At 31.2% G+C, this 14,960-nt stretch overlaps 1 protein-coding gene across 4 annotated transcripts in view; it reads left to right on the top strand.

Moving 5' to 3' along the window:
- LOC143057285 (uncharacterized) overlaps window positions 1-14,960 on the top strand; it is a 99,014-nt gene that overhangs the window by 48,447 nt on the left and 35,607 nt on the right. For all 4 annotated transcript variants that reach the window (XM_076230568.1, XM_076230569.1, XM_076230567.1 and 1 more), the window contains exons 4-6: window positions 4,578-4,682; window positions 11,492-11,614; window positions 12,421-12,543. In XM_076230568.1, coding sequence (XP_076086683.1) covers window positions 4,578-4,682; window positions 11,492-11,614; window positions 12,421-12,543 — 351 coding nt within the window. The remainder of the gene's footprint in view (window positions 1-4,577; window positions 4,683-11,491; window positions 11,615-12,420; window positions 12,544-14,960) is intronic.

A 14,960-nucleotide genomic window follows, 5' to 3' on the forward strand; every position in this document is an offset into this window, starting at 1 on the left:
GAGATGTTTAGCTAGCTATAAAACATTTAATCAACCATTTTCTACTTAAGGAAAATTCCAGGTATATAGCAGTTGTTATTCATTCGTTTGATGTTTTCGAGCTTTTCATTTTGCCATTTGCTAGACTTTCCGTTTAGAATTTTCCTTGGAGTACGGTATTATTGTTATTTTACTTCTCGTTATACACATTATTTGAATTGTATCTCATAATTAAAATTTATAATGTGTAACATAAGTTTATGTATACAAAAAAAAAAAAAAAAAAAATCAGCTAAGACACAAGGCTCCTAATTTTGTTCGCCAGACACACGTTTTGTCTACAAAAGAATCAGCAGTGAAGCTCAAATAAAAATAAGTCAAATGAAACAGGAAGTTGAAAGAACCTGAAGTGCATCGAAGAATAAAATAAATTGAACATACAGCTAAGGTTCATGTAATCTATTCCTTGGGTAGGACATCCTTTATTTTCCAATAATGTTTGTGAACAGATAAATGTATAAATATGACAATATCAGTGGTATTTATATCATACCGTTGAATACTGATCGCCATGTGTGTTTTTATGATGTGGATTGTTCTCTATTGGCCATTCTGTGATGTAAAACTATGAATTTATCCAGGACAACAGAAAACAACAATCAGGGACGATAAGAAATGACATTACAGTATGCGTATTACAAACAGTAATTATTGCTTATTGTTGACGTAATGTATTATACTGCGATTACACTCCGAACGTACCTTTTCAGAATGTTTAACTTGTTTCAAATTGCATGATCTGTTTCGCTGTTCTCTTTTTTCTCCTCGATTTAGTGCAGTAATTTACATCTGATGAACCGTATATCAGAAAAAATAGATGTGTCAATTGTGTTAAGTTTTTGGTGAACAATTTCAAGCTCTTGGCACTACCTTCTAATTAAGACGACTTTTTACCTCTTTTTCAAATTTCATAGTCATGAACGCATATTGAATCATACGTTTTAATGTTGCAATTGACATTCTCTTTGAAATATAAAACTGTAAACTTAGATTTGTTTCCATCTGCAAAAGAGCAAACACATGCGTTTATTGGTTAAAGCGGCTGTGAAGTATAAACGTTTGTCTTTATTGCATATTTTATGTACCCACTTTCTAACGTTAATTGTTCGTAATTTCACATACATGCAATCAACATAAAGCTGCCTATTTTTTATTCTAATTTTAGAAGTTTTTCTGGTGTACATAGTGTATAGGTGCAAAAAAGGCAATGCATCATGAAATAATTTTTTACTCAGCAGTTTTTAAATTGCATGTTGTAGACATGTGGAAAAAAGATGTGGTATACATATTTTGTATTGTATGAACATGTCTTCAAATTGTTGATACATGCATGTTTTAAGCACATCTTTCAAACATTTCACGCCAATATTGCTAAATGTAAACATTATAAATCTAAAAATTTGAACAAAAATATTATTGTAGCGTTATGTAACAAAATTAACAATTCAATGTAGACAATAAATGTTTCTTCAGTGACGCTCGAGTATGCACTATCATTTTAGCAGATGATAATTGGTACAAGAACATTTTGTTCAAAAATACAGAAACAAACAAATACCCGAGACATATCATGTCTTGCTTTTGCCTCTCTTGCAATTCTAAAGATGTCAGTATTTTGTGGATATAACTTATAAATCATTACCTATATTTTCATTTGGCATTACTTTGTTTTGTATTTCCATTGTCTTCATAAACCACGGCTATGTTTGAAGTTAATTTGAGAAATAGCCATGTAGATTTTCCAGGTTTAGACTTATAAAATACAGCAAGTTCTATTTTTCATGTCACGACCCTTAATGCGAATCAACACCGAATCTTACATGTGCATTAAAAGAGGAATCTGCTGTTTTTGGAGAGGTTCGTGTTCCTCGGTCTTTATAGTTTTCAATGTAGTGATTTACAGTTCCATGAGATTATAGTTTGTGTAGCTTTGGTAAAGCATGCCCCTTTTTGAGAGATCCTAAGCTATTGTATCCTAAGTATGATACTAGCTAACATATACATTTTCGTAGTCTAGCATGCAAAAGGTAAATGAGGAAGAAAAATCATGTCACAGCAATAAAATAATAATTCAAACTGAAGTATCAATTTCGACACGACTACAAAAAGCTAACAAAACCGTGGTAAAGTTTCTTATCTGAGCATAACAACCTGACATAGAAATATGTGCAGTTTTGTGTCTATGTTACCTATGTGTCACAATCTTGATGTGTATATGTGTCAAGTAACACCTTCACCTTTGTTGTATTAGGTAATACCTCGAGGAGATCAAAGGTGTTTGTAGTATTTAATTACAGGTGACGATATTGAGTGGATTGCCGTTACATGAATGATTGAAATGTAACAAAGTCACATCCTATACACATGTCTTTACACATTATTATAATTCAAATATAATTAAGAATCTAACCTTTAATGTAACTGTTTCATTATAACCAGTCTTGATCGATAGATTGAAGCTTCAATCTCGTACAAAATTAAAAATGTTTGGTAGTTCAAGAAATATCAGGCATTGTAGCAGAGGTTTTGCTGAGAAGTTGTACTGTTTTACAATGTAATATGGAATTATGAAAAAACTAATCAACATAGACCACAGCTGTTAATTTGTTAATTTCTTTCCAAATGTAAAAAAAATAATAAAATTCTTACATCTTCTACAAATATTTTTAAATTATTTGAAGATTTGGGCGTTCTTGAATTGGTAGCCTTTGTTATAAATTCATGCATTATTATATCCTCAGCATATAACTATTGCTATGCTTGTTCCGCTACATATCCGTTTCTTAATACAAAGCAAACTTTGATAATTAAAATATGTCTAGCAGTGCATTCTATTAACCTATTTTACCTTATGTTTGACTATAGAAACGTTGAGTGAAATAGGAGGTATATTGTCATTATAAAAGTTAAACATGCAGTTGCATTGTCAAAATAGACATTTTAATTGACTTTAAACATTTTAATGTCACAAAACCTTGTTCATTTAAGAAATAAACAAGAAAGCTGTTTGAGATAACAGACTTCCCTTGAAGGTTTCATAGTAATAAATTTATATTTTTGTACTTGAAAGTGAGATATAAATTTTTTTTGGTATTTTTTTTTTCAAGTTGACAATTTTGATTTACTGCACATATTTAAAACCTTTCTCACAAAAAATAAATTTTAAAAATCGTCTCTAAGAAGATGGGAAAAGGAAATTCATAAACTAGATTTTGTTCGTTGTCAAAACGTGGTTTAGACATTGACTACATGTACCTAAAATTGGCAGTTGGCTTTATTGTGTACATTACTCAAAGTTCAGATTTATACTATTTTTATACGATTTGGGTAATGTGGCTATAAACATACCTGAAACAAGAATCTTTACATTCACCTGTGACTGCATTTTATAACAATGCTACCTTGTTTTTCCATAAACAGGGATATCACTTAAAGTGCAACAGTTTAAGGGTTGAATATTTTACAAAATTGTGATGTAATTATTCTATATTTCAACGAAATCATCAAATAAAAGTGTCACTTTTATAGTTTTGTATTTTGTTGCACTGTAGAGCATATGGCAGTAGAAAGATTGATGTATATTCCGAAGAGAAATGTGAATGTCTTTAAATTAGATGAAATCACCCGCCACACGTGTATTTGTCTGCCTAAAGATAGAACACCATCATTGCTTTGTTCTATCGTATGGTTTGAATGCTTCATTTTTTATTTTAGGGATGTTGAATTACGAACAGGTCTTTGTTAGTCTTTTTATTAAACATTTGTAGACTTTGAACTGATGAAAACTTGAGTCGTTTTGGAAACTTTGACTTGACATCTGTCATCTGTGCATCTTCCGTCTTGTCGTCGTTCGGTAGTTAGTTGTCTGGTTGACGTGTACTCAACATTCCCTTTACAAAAGTATGACAGTGTCAATGTATTTAGCTACTCCAGAGGTTAATTTATCGCAACCATCTTTTGTTCTACACTATAGGTATAAGAAGATGTGATATGAGTGCCAATGACGGGACAACTCTCCATCCAAGTCGCAATTTGTAATAGTAAACCATTATAGTTCAAGAACAGTTTTGAACACGGAGCCTTGGCTCAAACCGAACAGCAAGCTATAAAGGGCCCAAGAAATGACTAGTGTAGAACCATTCAAACGGGAAAACCAACGGTCTAATCTACTTGTATATAAAAAACGATAAACGAGAAACACTTATGAACCACATCAACAAACGACAACCGCTGAACATCAGGTTCCTGACACTTTCACGGGGTTACGCCTCACCGAAAACACTCGAGGGGGAAAGCAGCATATTGAATATTTTCATTAATATTTCTATAACTGTACAATTAGTTAACCGACTACTACACATGAATAATGCGCCTTATTACATTTTATTATGTTTTCTATCGTTTCTTACATAGAACAGCATCTTATTCTTGACCATGTCATTTAATTTCCGTATATTTTAAATTTCCAGTATTCGAACGGAAACGTCTGTCATCAATCATTATTGATATTAATAGTATTGTCTTGTTTCTAATTTTAGGGCAATGTGATCCAAACTCATGCTACAATGGTGGTACATGTTATGGTGGTTATGATCAGAGATGTAGATGTACACCAAACTTTGAAGGCACAAGATGTCAACATGGTAAGTATTCGTTGAGTCATATAATAGAAGATACACGATATCAACATGGATGGTATTACTGTAAACCAACTTATTTTTGCGGATTCTTTATTTCGCGTTTTATCCTTGTTAGTCCACTTCGCGGCTATTTAAAAACGCGCTTTCCTTCCACTTGAAGTAGTGTAATAAGAAAATATCTAAGTTTTACATATTCGCGTTATTTTTCTACTAGCGAAAATAAATCGCTCTCGAAAATAAGTTGGTTGACAGTTTCTTAACCATATGGTAGCGACAATAGGCTTCTCTATCAACATGAAGGCACTTAACTAAGCGATATGGAGAGGCGTTTACCATGTCAAAAGGTAGATACTTTATACTGAACCATGTAAGATAATATAAGCATTTGGTGTTGCCATGGTCGGTCTTTACTTACTAATGTGGCTGAGAGAAACATTTACACTGCCAGCCTAGTAAGTACCAAACGAGAAAACCGTCCCCCTTTTCCCCCAAAAAAAATCTTCAACACGTGATCGTTGCTGTTAGGAAATTTTAATGAATTGAAAGTTCACTCTGTAAAATATCAATTGATAATCAACTGTAAAGAAGGTTCTATCTACTACACTGACTCCTTAATTTATTATATCAGCATGGCTAGTAAAATAGATACAAGGTAAACATATAACATGTCTTAAATGTTCTTAAAATGATACACATATGCATTAGATTTAAATAAATGCCCAATTTAACCACTTGTAATCCGGGTAATAAATGATCATTTCGCTGAAATCAGCAAAACATAAGAAGTATCTACAAAAAGGTTGGTTGATTAATAAAATAAAAACAAAATAAATATTTCAAATGATTATTAAATGTTCTTAACATGATACACATATGAAATAAATTTATACAAATGCCCCATTCAACTACTTGTAATCCTGGCAATTAATGATCATATCGCTGAATGTTGCAAAACATAAGAAGTATCTACAAAAAGCTTGGTTGATTAGTAAAATAGAAACAAGGTTATTATATCAAATGATTATTAAATGTTCTTAAAATGATACACATATGAAATAAATTTATACAAATGCTCCATTTAACTACTTGCAATCTTAGCAATTAACGACCATTTAGCTAGACGATGCGAAACATAAGAACTATTTACCAAATAAATGCTTCGAAAATATTTATTCTATAACAGTAATAGGCAATTATTTCTTGTTTCATTGATATATTTGCACTATATTATTAGTATAATGTGAACACCACTTATGAAAGAAATTCTTTTAAATCCTTTTTGTATTTATATATATAGATATATACAGTGAATGTATGCTTTTAAAAATAGATTAGCATCCTGCAATTATACTGAAGAGATGAGTAGATGATCATTTCTGTACACTAAAAGTAAATACTTCGTGTAATGTATCAGAGATCCTTGTTTAATTCCTACAAGAGGGTAACACCTCCCGAAACGAAAGCTTATTTTTATAAGCTAGAGTAATAGGAGGTGATAAGGCCTCTGCTCAATGCTAGGCGGTGTTGTAGAAGTTAAAAAAAAAAGTACAGGTTCCAGCCCCGGTGCCGGGGAGGAAGTTACGAATCAAATCTACTCTAACATCGTTAGGTTGATTTTCTAGGCACTTTATATATATATATATATTTATATATATTTATTCATCTATCGTTTTCAGCCTTGCGGATGACGATACAATCTTGCTACTTTCGTAATGTACAATCTTACATGTTTTCTTTTTTTATGACTGCCTTTGATTATGATGTAAGAGTAGCAGGCATAGAATGCGGAGAAGATTTTTTTGGGGTGGGGGGGGGGAGGTGGTGGGGGGAAAACCGTCATAAAGATTGAAACTTAATGCAACTTAATTATCATGATTTGATTTTTAAAAGAGGACATATTTATCTTGATTTTATTCAATCACACGGTAAACACCAGAAATATTTAAAGCCTTGTGCAATTGAACATTAAAATATCTAAGTAATACATTGTACATATTCATGCTTTTTCGATACCTTTACATACATCCGAGTGTTTCATTACTGTTTTAGACATATTTGTTACAATATCGCTTCTACGGTTTTGTAACATTTTGCATTAAACTACATATCTTACCAGAATGAAGTTTTTGCACTTTTAAGACAAAACATATGTTTACATCCATAATGAATTTTAAAATAAGGTTAAGAATGTTATTCTAATCATTTTTTAGAAAATGTTAGAAAGGTTGCAAAAAACTACCCCTATTCCATCTTTTAAAGGTCAACTAAAGGCATTTAAAATTTGCCGCCCTTTTACAAAATGAGACCTACGAAATACGCCGTTTCATTTTGATAGTAATTCATAGGAGATCAATTGTCTATGCATCTTGACCATTATTTCATTGGTACGTTATTTTGTTATAGATACCACCATATATACGATGATATATCATCCTAACAAAAAAACACCTTTTTTATCTCGTTAAGGCTTCAATAAAATGATAAATTTGACATTAAATGAGATAAAATCACATCACCCTGTCACACAAAGTATTTTATTTAATCAAAATTAGGAAAATCTGACATTTTTCATATCGAATACTCTAACGTCACTGAACTCAACAATTAATTTATGACCCACACACTTCTGTTTCATTAATCAACTATAAATGTTATTGTAAACATGTCAGATTGTCTTACTGTAATTAGAGAACCTATTTGACAATTTTTCCACCTCGACACGAAATCAGGGTTTTGACAAGTGAAGGATTCTAAGGTAACATGTTTTATATTGCAAATATCACATGTTAGATCGTCGATATACTTCTTAACAACCCCATGGGATGAAAATATGCTGTACTTGCTCTTTCCTGTAATATTTGACCTAATATATTAGTATGATAGTATCAGCTTTCCAACTCTACCAGCCAAAGTTGAACTTAGCTAATTTGGTTATTATTTTTATGTCCCTTTAAGTCATATAACTTGTAATTTTTACGTAATTCACACGTCCCTGGTGTTTAAATTTATGGTTTTATCGCTCGTTGCTAAAGTTAAAACATGAAAAGTGATTCGGACGCACGAAACGTATAAATTGTTACCTGCTATTTTTATTTAGAACATTCGATAAAACACTGCTGCCTCTTATATTGTACTGAATATCTTGTAAACAAAGGTTCCATTCTGTTAAAAGATATCTGTCAGTAACCAACTTAAAGTACAGAAATTAACTGCATTTTTTTATTCTGATCGTAATGCTCGTTATAGTCCTGGATCTTAACCCCTTCAGGATTTTCATGAGCCAGGTTTTGTTCCGCTATTGGCCCTATTTTGTTATTTAGGAACTTGTTTGTTTAATGGTGTGTTGTGTTTTCAACTTAAGGAATGGAATAAACTAAGACATATGAAATCATTTCTGTTTAAACATCACATGTATCTGCTACGTTTCTGTCGATTTAGTTTATTTAAAAACATTAAGCGTATTAAATAAATAGATAACGTTAAATTTCGGCATGTGGGCACGAACGCCATAGACCTTAAACGTTTAACTATTTTTAATTAGGTTCCTTCGCTCTTATTTCAATTTGAACCTTTTGATCCATATTTTGTTTCCTTGCGAATGTTTTTTCTTCTCATTTTGTTTATCCTTTGTACAGTTAAGTTATGTAATGAAAATGGATACTTTGATGAAATGAAGATTAAAAATATTATAATAAGTGTAAGGACGTGTAATACACTAAATAAGCTTGTAATTGAATATAAATGAACACTTCACAAATAGATATATATTGTGCATAAAAGTTACTGTAACTGAAGAATCATGTTTACTTGATATTTTAAAGACGCCTTTTGCAATAAACATTAACGTATTTAGTAGTTTGACATTTAAAATATATAAAAAAGAAAGGATTTATCATTTAGAAAATAATAAAAGGAGTAGGTCCGGTAAGGACCGATTTTGGCCTCAAATTTCAAGTTTATCTTACGAAAGATTTTGACCACTTTTTAAACACTTAAGTGTCTATTTCATTTGAATCAATTAATTTATGTGAAAGATTTTAACTGATATAGTCATTAAAAACAACCCGATTCAAGCTCAAATATGAAAAATCTACCAAATATGCCGAAAAATGTCACTTTTCAGATAATTTTTGTCAAAAATGAAAGTGGCCGCATCCGTGTTCATCCTCAACCTTTATATATGTTATGTATTATCATAAAATACAACTTACAATTCAATATCAAGGATGAACACGAATGCGGCCACTTTCGTTTCACACGAAAACTGTCTAAAATTTAACTAAAATGCTAGAATTGTGAAGATCTCAGTAATTTAGCATGACTTAATGGTGCTAGTACCCGATATACGTGCATTGTATTGTCAAAAACAACCCATATTTATGTAGCAGAAGCATTCTACAGTCCAATAAATAACTAAAAGTTTACATTTTAACAATTTTGTAAAACTGCTATATTTTGGGGCCAAAAAGGGGTCTTACTGAACCTACTCCTTTAGCGTACACCTACATATATTCATCACGTAATATAATTGATAGTTTGAGAGCGAGAACTGCGTATTTACACCACTTTTTGAAAACGCCGTTGAAATTTAAACCTCAGATTAAACGCTTTCGATTTCGTCTGTATTTGTTCAATCCAAACAGTGGCTAAACTCCTATTTATTAAGTTAATATTTTGTTAAATAGATACTAATTCCAGTCAAACAAAAATGCAAGGGTGTTTCCTATGTCTATAGGTCGTGGGTTCGATACCCGACCATGGTCAAACAAGAGACTTTCGAATTGGCATTATCTAGGCACATGGCATTAGAGGAAAGAGCAATGGCGGGAAGGATCAGAGTGATTTTGATGTGTCGGGGAGGGTGGCAAGTCTTCCTGTGGACTTTTACCTTGTTAACTAGTACGTAAAACATCCGTCTCAGTGTCTAGTAAAACAGGGTTCATGATTGTCTTAGATATGTATTCAATTTATCAATGGACGATAAATAGCCACACATTCATAACTACCACCAATGAGACATTTTCTATTGAAATGCGCATCTGGTACAGTAAAATTGGTGCCACTTAAAGTAATTAATTCTACACAAAGATGAAAAAAAAAAAACAAGATTTGTAATGAAAAGACCTTTGTTACTTATTTTTATTTACAATGTAAAACCAGTATATCGCAATAAAGCACATGTTGTTTCATTTTTTTGTGTAATCAATTTAAATGTTTTATTATCATTTAACAGGTAAGAAATAATTATAAATGTATAATGTAAATTAATCTAGTTACTTTTGTCGTCATTTTATTCATTGCATTTTAAAGACATTTTTAATTTAGTCTCTCATACTTGTAGTTAGCATGATAGTACATGAAAGTCTGAATATTTAAAGTTGCTCTTATCAAACGTCCCTTTGCCTTTTCGGTAAAATAAACGACAAAATCGTAAACATTAGGTTATTTTTACTGATTTTTACTTTTCTTTATTGCAACGCAGTAATTGTGCAGGCCCAGTCAATATCAAAACCTTTTGATATCAATATCTTTAAGCACCAGACAAGTCACTGTGAGACTAGTACTTTGGGAATAAATTCATAATGTTATTAGAAATATTTATAATGCTTTTTCCAGTTTGTTATTAAAACATCTTATCGTACCTTTTCATTACTGCGTATATACTGATAAATCTGTTTCAAATCTGATCGGTATCAAGCTAGGGGACGTCACTCGTCAGTAATTTTGCGCACAACTTCGACATATGCATTCAGTATGTCAACAGTGAAATGATTCCATCTATTAAAGTTTCTATAATTGTTCTTTTATCTATAGTTTCTGCTTCATTTAAATTTTGACTGGAATAAATTATATCATTGCCTTCATTATATAGTTATCCAATCCATCACAAAACGAGAACGTTAACCTATAAATTCATTTGCTATGATTAATATTCTTTAAGTGTTTCAACATTTATAATTTATCTTGTCTTACATAATTTTAGAATCTCTTCTGTTTATGCTCTAGTTTCAAAATTCATATTGTTAAATAATATAGTAGATTGACTTCATGGCAAAATAGAAAGAACAGATATATCTTGTGCCTGTACAGATTTTAAACAAGCTTTATCTATATAACATTCTTTGAATGCTGTTGAACGAGAAAAGTGTTAAAATACATAATCCAGTCTAGTTTGGAAAATTTCAACTTTTGCTTTTGTTTAAAATTTTCTTTAAAAACACCGTTTCATTAACTTTTATGTTATCCGTCAAAGTATACATTCACACCTGATATCGTTGGTGTACGTATTATAAGTGAATTATACTACAAGTGTTTGGTGTCACCCTATGAAATCAAGCCTTGTTCGCGTTTGGGTTTTGGAATGACAAAATGTTGATGCCCCTTCTGCTAGGTGTAATTTTTTACAAATGCAATTTACTATAAATTTGTTTAGTAACGTTAATGTTATTTTGATTGCAAAGAGGCGGGGTTTAAAAATGCAAGATTTATGCTTGAACAATATGCACAATCACAAGTTATGTTTCCGTTTATAAAAAAAACTATCGTTCATCCGGCATGATTGAGCAAATGCACTAGAAAAGGAAAAAAACCTTGATGTAATACTTGAAGACTTCATCTTTTGATTTTACAGTCGCTTTCTCGACGCCAGATTTACCTTAGCGACAGTAAAATCAACGATTTGACGTCGATAGAGTACAACACAAAAACAATTCTTGAATTTTTAAATATAATGAAAGCAAAATGTGTTACCCACCCTCCCAAACAACATACAAAAATATTTACCTTAATTTTTAACGGTTGATTTATTTCAGATGTTGACGAGTGTCGAGCAAACAATGGCAATTGCGAACATAAATGCTTCAATTCCATTGGTTCATTTTACTGTGGTTGTCATGAAGGTTTCCAGTTGGCAGAAGATGATAAAAGATGTGTTGGTAAGAAAGACACGATAATAATAAAAAAAATCAGAAACATTGAACAAACTTGAATAAAACAATCTGTCTATAATTGCTGTATATGACATACAGATGAATTATTATACAATACAGTTTAAAACATTATCAGTTCAACCGACATTTCTCAATTAGTACAAAATCTCCGTAAAAAATAGATTAAAAAAGGCGGAAGATACACTAGAGACAACATCATATTTCATATATCAAAAAGAAACCGACAACACCATAATAAAAAGAAAATTAACGGAGGTCAACACAAATCCGTATAGAAACTAAAGACTGAGCAACACGATCCCCATGAAAAAAAAACCAGGTTGATCTCGTGTGTTTTTAATCGGTAAGCATATACTGCTCCACACGTGGTAACCTTTATCAAGAAACAAATGCAAATTAAAAATAGAATTGAGATAATATTTTCAAAAAATAAAACAAGAGTATAAACCTTAGTTCTTTGTAGAGGGGGCCGGGGGTTTCAAAAGAAATAAACATCAAATCCCAGACTACATCATGATTGCACGAAAAAGATGTACAGACAGCAACAGTCATCACAAGTTTTAAGTAACAGGAACCCTACAAGACAGCGCGATAAAATCAATTTCTTTTTCTAATTCTGCTTCTTTATCAGAAAAACGCGTCGGACGCATGCAATGTCATTTTGTCTCTGGAAGAAAGTAGTCTGACAACTATAACAGTTTATATAAGTAGCCCTTGAAGTACTATCAATTAAATATTAAAATATTCTGGCCTGAAATGAGGTTTTTTTTATTTCTTGAATCTATTTGTAGATATTGATGAATGTTCAACCAAAAATGGAGGATGTCAACACAGATGTCAAAACAGCCATGGTGGCTTTATTTGTCTTTGTCCAGATGGATATCGTCTGCATGCCGATGGCAGAACATGTATTGGTAAGCAGCTAGTCAATTCTTACCTTAACAATTTTGTACCTAAAACTACTAATTCGTACCCTAATTTGCCATTTCGTTACAATGAAAAAAACACTGCGTATCATAGACCAACTGCATATAACAGTTCGTTTCATATAGACTCTATTTTTCAGGTCTTGTCGGTTATTTTTAGATGTGAAATGATAACTGTAAGACGAAGGCGCGTTCTGTTATGCAAGCGGGTGTATTTACTTGGTGCCGTAAGGACGGTTAAATAACAATGGGTTTTTATCTTTTTTATTTTCTTTTAAACAGATTTATTATTCGACTTAACCTTCACATGAGAGTAAGACAGGATAAGAAACATACCATGCTAAGTTTAATATTATATGGTATAATTGCACTTGTAATAGTCAAATGTGCTAGCACAAATGCGTTATTTCTGTCTAATTTATACAGAAAATTGTGCAATTCACTGATTTATATAGAAAGTTGTGCAATTCACTGATCGCTTCTGCAAAGTCTGTTTATTGAAAGATTTTGTAATTTCAAAGTAGACGCCATTTGGAAAATATTGCCGGCAGTGTCACTGCTGCTGTGTTTCGTTCTATTAATAGCACAAACTATTTGTCTGGATTGCTGTAAGAATTTTTTAATAAAAATGACAGCTGCTAATAATCTCAAACAAATTAAACATATGAGAAAATGAGTTATAAGTAAAACAGCATCTCATAATTTTTTTAAATTAATTCCAGAAAACGTGAACCTAATAATTGAATAATTTAAAATATTTGTTTGTACTATTAAGAACAGTAAGTTGGTCAATGTCATTATGAAATTGGTTAATTAAACATGTTTTAAATGGGTGAAAAATCGAGATAAACATGAAATGTATGATATAAATATTGGTTCATGATTACAAATAGCATGTTTTATCTTAAATTCGTCTCGGTGTTATTACATTTAATTAAGTAACAAATTCTGTAAAGCTTCACATCAAACGATGTGGGTTACAAAAATGTGTCGTTACTTTTATGTTTTATTTAGTCTAAATTGTTCGCAGCTCGGTGGGAAATTTTAAGTTTCGTTCAATATTCACTTTTTTTTAAAACACTTATACATATCATATATTTTCTTCGCTCTGTCTATTTTTGTAAAACTGCTAATTTCAAATCGAAAAAAAATAATAATCACACAACTTATCTAGGAACGCATAGAATGATTTCAAAAAGTATGCCATTTTCATAGCATAGTTTAGCTGTTTTAGAAATTTATTAAAAGGTATTGCTCGTATGTCCTAAATTCACAAGATATACATAAAAAATAAATAAATAAAAACTACACTTAAATTTGACAGTGCCTTAGAGTAAAGAAGGTGTAACATTTTTCTGCCGAGGTCTACTGTTCTCTCCGGGTATTCCGACTTCCTTCATAAAAAAAAACAAGACCACCACAATAAAGCCAATATTGCTGAAAATGGCGTTTAACACCAATAATCAATAGTTCATTATCATTTAATGACCAATTATAAAAAAATATATTATTTTGACCGGAGTTTGCATTCTGTGCCCACACAAACTAGGCGTTGTAACTATTTGATAGTTCTATCCTTCGTCGCGTATTTAAATGTGAACTTGTTTAGCCTATTTATACATGTTATATGAAACATTTTAGGTGTTTTAAGTATAAACACTTCAACTACTTAGCATCTAACAGGGGAAATCATACGATAAAACAATTTATTGGCTTGTAACAGCTTCAGATTGATTGATATTGCTACTATGAGTAATAATTATATAATAAGTTTGATTTCAAACGATGCAGGTTTGGTGATAAAATACCTCTTTGATTATGCAATTATGCATGTTTATCGAATACATCTGAAACATAAAACTCCTAAGAAATATATCAAAATAGAATATATTAAAAAGTTGTTTCATTTCAAATTCATGCTTCATAACATCTGGATTTAATTTTACTGGAATTTATTTCGAATGTAGTCGGTCAACTTTTGAAATGAAACATGATAAACATGTCACGCATGCTTTACATTCTGTGCTGTTAATAAATATTCTTTCCGGTTTCAGAAAAAATCGTGCATATTTTATTGCGTTGATAATAGGCTTGAGGTTACTGATGAAAAAACAAATTTTCCATAAATTTTGTAGCACATTGTAGCACATTTTAGAAATGAATAGTATCAAATGGGAATCTTCCATAAATTTCCAAAACCATGATAGAAATGAAATTTCTTATAAAATACATTGTATTAATCGTCAACCGTGTTTATTACGTAAAGTGGATAGTACCTTTATTAGATGTTATCTTCCAATTCATCATCTGTGTCGATTCAATTGCTAAGATCTGTGGTAAGAACAATAAACAAACGAAAAGTAAAATCAGGTTTAAAAAAATAATACTGGTCATTTGCAATAACA

This window comes from Mytilus galloprovincialis, chromosome 13, assembly GCF_965363235.1.
Source record: "Mytilus galloprovincialis chromosome 13, xbMytGall1.hap1.1, whole genome shotgun sequence".
In the NCBI taxonomy this organism is placed as follows: Eukaryota; Metazoa; Mollusca; class Bivalvia; order Mytilida; family Mytilidae; genus Mytilus; species Mytilus galloprovincialis.